This window comes from Pollicipes pollicipes, unplaced genomic scaffold, assembly GCF_011947565.3.
Source record: "Pollicipes pollicipes isolate AB1234 unplaced genomic scaffold, Ppol_2.1 Scaffold_3087;HRSCAF=3621_pilon_pilon_pilon, whole genome shotgun sequence".
Classification (NCBI taxonomy): Eukaryota; Metazoa; Arthropoda; class Thecostraca; order Pollicipedomorpha; family Pollicipedidae; genus Pollicipes; species Pollicipes pollicipes.
In genome coordinates this window covers 15495997-15504165 of record NW_023596225.1, presented here as the reverse complement: position 1 = coordinate 15504165, position 8169 = coordinate 15495997, and the positions used below count along the sequence as shown (strand labels likewise).

General features: G+C 46.5%; 1 protein-coding gene across 1 annotated transcript; it reads left to right on the top strand.

Moving 5' to 3' along the window:
- Nucleotides 1-423: 423 nt before the first annotated feature.
- On the top strand, nucleotides 424-6159 carry LOC119089676 (ribonuclease P protein subunit p30). The gene is made up of 9 exons (XM_037212471.1): nucleotides 424-520; nucleotides 1594-1714; nucleotides 2897-3063; nucleotides 3491-3565; nucleotides 4251-4319; nucleotides 4666-4872; nucleotides 5144-5211; nucleotides 5541-5620; nucleotides 5861-6159. The coding sequence occupies exons 1-9, from the start codon at nucleotides 503-505 to the stop codon at nucleotides 5977-5979; spliced, it is 924 nt and encodes a 307-aa protein (XP_037068366.1). The 5' UTR covers nucleotides 424-502; the 3' UTR covers nucleotides 5980-6159.
- Nucleotides 6160-8169: the final 2010 nt, after the last annotated feature.

Below are 8169 nucleotides of genomic sequence, written 5' to 3'. Positions count from 1 at the left end.
CACTCTTCCGTTAATTACGCGCGAGAGTCTCTCCACGCACGCTTCCCAATCACTTCTACCATCCCCCCCACCCCCCCCCCACCCCCCCCCCCCCCACTCACCACCAACCGACCGACCTCGCCGCGCACTAGGAGCAACTCGCGTTCACATGGGAATTGAGATCCCGATATGGTGAAGGTTTTCTACTCCTATCGAAAGAAAGGAAATTCATGACGTCCATCTTTATACAACCTCATTTCCTCTGCCTGGCCTTGGGTTACCGGGCTGCTCTGTTTAGTGTCTATACGCACTAAACTTCGCCACTTTTAGTACGAATTGGTACTAAACACCGTTCCTCTTAGCAAGCATGCGTACTAAATTTTCTCGAGGATATCTTGCTATTGCCTGAATCTGGCGCTTGTGCTACGATTCCGATAAATTTATTTTTATATATCGCCTTGGCTTGAGCGTGGTCGGATGTCGGCGGAGCGGGTACGAATCGAGGCACGTTAAAACTGGGCCGATGCGGCTGATCGGAGTGGTACGTGGGGTGATATTACATTTGGAGTCGTTGCGATCGTCTCCAAATAATAAACACCTTGTCATTACCGTGTGATTGTGTCCTCATGAGCCATGACCACGTGTTGTGATAGAGGATCTCAATGATGTTGGATATGCTGTTATCATGTAGATTGCAGCTTCTAGCTTTATAAAGTGGTGGTCGAAGTTGCCGATGCTTACTGCATTATTGTTCTAAAATATTAATCAGTATTGGTACATGTTTGTTTGTGAGTCTATGATATATGTTCTGCAGGCATGTAGGTTCTCTCAATTTACCATGAACTATAAATGATGCATTTAGGCCTCAGGATAGTGCTATGATGCATAGTCCAGGTCAGGTCAAATGCTGACAGGATGAGCCATACAAAATGCACAGTATGTTAGTTGCAGAAAGTAGGCATCATCTCTGTTTCCTGTTGATGCCCATTTTTATTTTGGGGTATGGTGAAGGGTGGACCCTGGCTCTTTTGTTGGGTCACCAGAAATATAAAGCCAGATTGTAGCTATTGAACGCACCTTATGATGCAAACATTTTCATTATTAAAGTTGGGAAATGTGGGCCAAATGCTTTGTAAATTTCTGAATGGCAGTTAATGGTGCCCTTATAAAAAACATTTCTTGATTTTACTGGTTTTGTGGTAGAGAGGATGAGTTGTAAAAAGTGTTAGAATGGTGATGAATGTTAGAATGGAAAAAAACAATGAAAAGGTCTCATTTTCCTCCCAGATGTTAGAAAAAATTTATTTCTGTCAGGCTGCCTCTGTTTACCCTTGGCCATACTATGATATAGATGTTGAGGCATTGCATGTCTCAAAATTGTGTGTGATTGATGTGTCTCAAGATTCACAAGTAAAGCAAATTTGTGTTTTGCATTAATAGTTTGTTTCAATATGATTTTACATAAAGATATTTACAATGCATTTTGATTCAATCAATCATCAGCTTCTTTATCCACTTTAAGTATTTTTAGCGCAGCTTGTCATGAGTTCATAAAATATTGAACATGCCATGTATTACATAACAAATGCTGACTCATGGATGCATTCTTTTCAGGGCATGAACACCAGAATGGATGTTGTAACTGATGATATCAGCGGATTCTTCGACCTCAACATCAGCTCCAGTGTTCAGTCAGGCACAAAACTTCAAAATGTTTTGGATCGAGCAGCCATGTGTAGGTTTGTTAGGTACTGTGTGATATGTGCTAGACAGTAAGCAGCAGCCAGTTTATTGGAGGACTCACCAAAGAACAAGACTGTGTCTGAGGCTGAATAGTAGATGTGGATGCTGTTATGTGGAGTGCATGGTAATGAAGGCAGTGGTGTGGAATGCCAGCAAAAAAGAGGAAAATAGGCAACAAGAGGACTGACATGCCACATTATCACTAATCTGGCTTTGATGCTAGGCAGCTTGAAATATGCTGTGATGCATCATATCTTTGGAAATACATCTAAATCATGTGCCATGGAGCAGTGAAGATTATGGACAATTTTGGCTATTTCGTGCAACAATTTTAACAAATTACAGCATTATTTCTCAGTGGAGCATTTGTGTGAGACTAGCCAAAGCACAGTTGAAACATTGCCTGTTGTGTTCACATATTCCTGTGGTGTGAATGGAGAGTCTGCCATACCAACAATCCTATAAAAATACATATGGCTGCCCTGAGAGCACTTATGGCTGCACTGTGCTTCATTTGACCAACCCTGAGGCAGTTAAGATGGCGATCACGAGCACCTAGTGTGCTGAGCGAGAATGCCTTGCCAGCCTGGGTGCGTAGTTGTACGGCAGGGCGTTCGCCCACAACTGCGTGCGCAAGGTCGAGGGTTCGAATATGGATCCCAGTCTGTGTTTTTTTTTACTCCCCGCTCCCGTCCCTGCTGATTGAGCGATCCCGCCACAATCAGCCGGACATAATGTGACACTCATTTAACTCCCAAGAATGGTAAATGCATTATTATGTGATGTAATGTTATGGTATTATGTTACCACTTCGTTGTGTGTAGTGTACATATACACATGGTATGTGCACAATGTGGTATCGATGGTGCATTAGTTTTTCTGGGAGAACCATAGGTACGGTCACCGCGGTGCCTGCAAGGGTGAGAGACACGCGACGTTTCATAGCCCCAATAGCTGGGTGTGTCGTAAAGCCTCAATAGTATGCATGTATGTGCGAGGCTTGTACTCGCAAGTTGGGTTCTTTTCCTAAAGTTCTGGGTTTTTGGAACTGATACGATTAAGACACTAAGCTTTTCATAAAATAATGCCTGATACCCCAAGGTGATCAATCCTCCATAGATTAATTTTCACAGACACTACTCAACTGACATTGTGTTTATTTTCGTCATTACAGTGGGCTACACGACAGTGGCGGTTAATGTCACAGTAAACCTGGATGAATTGGAGTCAGTTACATCAAAAAAGAAGAAGATTAGAAAGGGTGCGCAGGCAGCGGACACACCATTGACAGACGGTTTTCCAGACCCAAATGAAATTCAGTTTTCCGCTCCTGTCTGCTCTGTAAGTTAAACACTTGCCGCAGGTCATTCCACTTATTTTTGTTTTCTTCCCTGCCCAGCGTGTCCATTGTATTGGCACCGGTATTGTGTACGCTTCGTAACGTATATGTGTCGAGGACCTGTGTAGTGGCTGACAATGTTCCGGTCATCTCTTCCTCGCTTCCTGAGATGGATATAAACAATGTGATCAGGTGCGGAGGAAGCGTATAAGATAGTTCGGTTGGTGGATGCCGGGACCGCAATATTCCACAGCGCATTGCGGGACGGAAGTGTAGTTGTCTTTCAATCCACCCACAACTTGGAAAATAGAGTGGGTCAAACCCGGAGAGAAATCCGTTTATCGGCTCGTTTGGGGGCAGGTTGTGTCATCTTTCCGCTCCTCAACCGCCCGCCCCAAGTAATGTTGCGAAACTACTCGTCTGTCGCAGGGAACAGGACGGAAGCTTCGGGTCTTGAAGCGCGTAACTCTGGCATTCTCCGGCCAGGGTGACATGTCACGCATCGTGAGTATGGCTGAACAAGTGTACCTCGTTTGCTCGTGGTTCGGCGACCCGGACAGGTGGATTGGCAACTGTCCAAATAGAGTTGACCAGGTACAGGGCGGGCGTGGCGTAGCATGTTACGACACATATTCAAATAAAATCATCAAAAGCACAGTCTGAAGACAATGATCATCTGATGACCTGAAGCAGCAAACTTACATGATGTGTCCGGGCTACACTTAATGAATGCAGTGCAGGTGCTGTGAACGTAAAACATCACGCAAAACATTGGAAAGGTTTTGAAAAAAAACGTTCTGCTGTCATTTCTGTATTTTAGCTTAATTGCAACGTTTGAAATAAGGTATATTTGTTGTGTCACAGAGACGTAGTCTTCAATTTAGTTGGGGTGGGATGGGGACTAACGCCCCCCCCCCTTCAACTAGGGCCCCAGCCCCCCCCCCCCCCTCCCCTCTCAACTTTGGCGTGCCAGAGTCGGAGAGAATCCTGTTTGCTGGTATATTTTGGTTTTGGGACCAGGTCGGTTCATTTTTCGTTGCCCAGCCCCCCCCCCCCTTAATAAATCCCCTTAAGAAAAACCATGCGCCTGTCACGTCATTATGTATTCATTGTCATTTCCTTGTAGAACATTGTTTCTCTGTGAAACCCGTTTGTTTTCCATTTATGCTTCTTTTCTGTCCTTTTTTAGGGGCGGTCCACCAACCTGAAAAGGTTCGACTTGTTGGCAGTTCAGCCGACTACCCAGGCTGCATTCAACGTAAGTTTTATTGCGCATCCGTCGTACGGCCTGATGATATTTCTGCGGTTATGATGACGATGCACCTTGAATTGGCTTCTTTGGCGCAGAAAATATGCACAACTTTGTCTCACATAGATGTTGACATGTGCTGAGGAGTTCCCACAGCTACGGACTTACGATAGTCACGTAAAATAGAGCAAAGGACGCAGATATAGGTGGCACACTACACGAAAAGATTTGCTCACCACCTTGACAAATAGGTCAAGACAGCCCTGAAGCCTGTCTTTGTTGGACACCTTAATCTTAATATGCCTTAATCCAACGCCACTGAACTAGCTGCTTGCGCGCGCGTATGTGTTTCCAGCTGGCGTGCCAGACACTGTCGATCGACATCATCAGCATCGACCCTCTGTCGTTCCGCGGCTTCATGCTGAGCCGGAAGCTGAGCGGGCTGGCGTCCCGCCGCGGTATCGCTCTGGAGCTGGTGTACGCACCGGCGCTCTCGGCGGGCGCTGGGCGCCGCCAGCTGCTTCTTACTGCGCTCACCGTCACTAACGTCACCGGCGGCAAGGTGCGACCCCGCTCACATTACCTCGCGATGTACAGCACCCCCCCCCCCCCCCCCCCCGGCAGTGACAGCGAGGTGCGGCCCTTCCTGGCTTTTACCCGTGGCAGGGATGCATAACACCTTGTTCGACAGTGAGCAATCGGCAGCGTGTCTGTCGTGTCATAGTTACCGGTCTGTATTTCCAACTCGGAGTCATGGAAAATGGCATCGTCCGGCGCGAATGTCGCGGTTTGATGTCTGATGTCATCAGCTGACTTATCGGGACGTGTTTCAGAATGTGCTCGTGTCCAGTGGAGCCAACCACGAGCATCAGCTGCGTGGCCCGTACGATGTGCCTTCCGTGTATCCTTTAACAAGCGCTGGTGGTGGCCGGTGCCCTTTGAGGTGCAGCCCACCCTGCCTTTTTATACCGACGGGAGGATTTGGGTTGGCCACGAATTGGTCAGTCAGGTGCTGCGTTCTTTCGACGGGGGCTTCGATGCCAAAAGTCGCTGGCGCGCGTTGCTTGGCGACAGTTGACTTGTCAGAAACGTAATGTTATCGCGCGTTTTCGATTTTACTAAAAGTTGAGTTTTCCTGTTGCTGGCCTCTGCCAGCATAACAGGCACACGACCGCTTGCTGTTGACTCAGCCCCAGCTGTGCCGTCGATGTACCCTTAACACTGGTGCAGTGCTCAGCTGATGGGCCTCTCCGCCGCCGCAGCCAAGGCAAGCGTCTCCAGTCTGCCCAAGAGCACCGTCACACATGCCGGTGAGTGCTGCAACGGCACTGCGCTCGTCAGCCTGCGGACGGGGCGGCGTCTGTGACGCAGCGCCGGCACTGTTGGCCCCGGACCGGGGCAGGCTCTATGTGCCTGCGGAGCCCCTGTATGGCCGTGTCGCCGTGGGGCGGTGCCTCTCCGGCCAGCTCCGACAGGGCCAGGTCACGGCCGCGTGCCGCGCAGATCTGCTGTGCGCCGGTCAACTTACACCGACCCTCCGACGCCCGCAGTCGGCAGAAACTGCACCGGGTTCTGCATGGCGCAGCTGGTGCCGGTGCCGGAGGCCGGGGCGGAGCAGACGACCGCCGGCGCCGCGCCTGCCGGCAAGAGGCGTCGCACGACAACCTGACGGCGACTCGGCCAGATGGCACGTGCTCGCTGGGCGCCGGACCGAGCGATGCCGCCGGCGGCCTAGGGTGGGGTGCATATGTACCGCTCATTGGTGATGCGCCGACGCTAGCGCAAAGCTTGAACCTCATGACCGTTGGTTCCCGCGTTGTCAGAAATAAATCGAAGTCTGGATTTCAGATCACTGGTTGGAGTGCGCGAGCGTGAACTTGGCCAATTGATACTACGGACGCGTAAAGCACAGAGCATCCGCCTGAGCATAAGGGTGCTACCACCAGAGGAGACGCTTCCCCTCAATTTTGCAAGTGTTATCGCGTTTACGGCGTGCCATGTGTAGGACGCACGTAACATGTGACATTCGGGGGCCAGAGTCTAGAATAAGATATTGCAGCAGCGACGCACATTTCACGACTAGCCATAGGCTCCCCGTGTTAAAATGCCCTTTTTCAGGCCCACGGCATTCTAAATCTTGAACAGGTGTTTGCACAAAAAGTACATAGAAATGAAGTTTGGACACCTCTCTTTCAATTCCCAGGATCAAAAGTGTGCATCGTGGCACTCCTTTTGAGCTATTAGTCAAACCGTAGGCCATCCAAGCGCCGCGATGTTCAGTCGCCGGGTCGAATCTCGTTGCCGCCAGCTCCTCGGCAGTGTTGAGATGGAACATAGAGTCGATACGGTCGCAGACTGGCGACATGAATATTGAGTGCAATGATCTCTCGATAAGTTTTATCATATGCATATATATATATATATATATATATATATATATATATATATATATATATATATATATATATATATATATATATATATATATATACATGCATGCATATATCCCTGTCGTTTTCCAATGTTTTGGTTGAATGTACTTGCTTTTATAACATTTTCGTTGCGTTCATATATATATATATATATATATATATATATATATATATATATATATATATATATATATATGTATATATATTTGCTTGCTTAGGCAGTATGCTTTCATGAATGCAAGGTGTGTTAAACGCAAGGGCAGAACACTCTCCAGCCTTAAACAGACAAAAACAAATTCCTGTACAACCCTTGAACTATTATGTGGTGGGCGGTGAGCACTATTGATGTCATTGTTGCAATATGTTTCTGTTTTTTGTAGTGTTCTTATTGTGAGTGTATTTGTCATCTATCCAAGTGAAAATAGGATTCTGTCTTACTTTAAGTAGCCATGGTTCATTCGTGTTTTCCGGACCAATATATATATATATATATATATATATATATATATATATATATATATATATATATATATATGTGTATATATATATATATATTCGCGTGCTGTGGCAGCATGCTTTCATTAACGCAGCTTTTGTTATACGCAAGGGCCAATGTACATTTGATCAATTTCTTGTGAGTTTGTTTAATTCCTCGAATTTTCGGCAAGGCATAAATAAACTCGCCTACAGTCATTTGTATCAGCTTCGGCTAGCTGACGTTTCAAGGACATTCTTTCTACATTCTCAAAGCAATGTAAAACGGCCGGGCGACAAACATTCAAATACGGCAAAATGCGAAGCATTCCATACGAGATATGATCATTGGTGAGCTATCAGTTAACATTATACATCCGATTATCTACGTAAGTTGTTCAATGCATTAGCGAGGAACATTAGTCACATAGATAAGAAAGTGGTATGCGCTTTATTCCTCGGCGGAAAAAACAGGAGGATGGAGATATAGTAGGATCGATGTTTCGGCAACATGGTTTTTTAAACAATAGCAGGAGTGAACTCAAAATCGCCTGCCGATGATTCTAGTCGATTTTTTAAGGTTGGTTTTTGAAACAGTGAGCCCCAGTTTTTAAAGAACACCAGTATTCAGGGAAGTACAGAAAAAGCAATGGCCAGCCATTACCACATGCATGCTAGAACACGTGTTTGCATGTACACGTGTGTTCGCGCATTCTTTTTCTTAGGCGCTGTATCGTGGCAATGACTGGCAATCGCTTTTATTTAATCCGCTGAATGTTGGTTTCCTGTAAAATTGGGGCATGCTGTTTAAAAAAAAAAACTGAAAAATCGAGTATGATCATCGCCAGGCAATTTTGAATTCACTTCTGCTATTGTTTCGATAAACGCATGTGGCCGAAACATCAGTCCGACTGTATCTCCATTCTCCTGGCTTTTTCACCGAGGAATAAGGC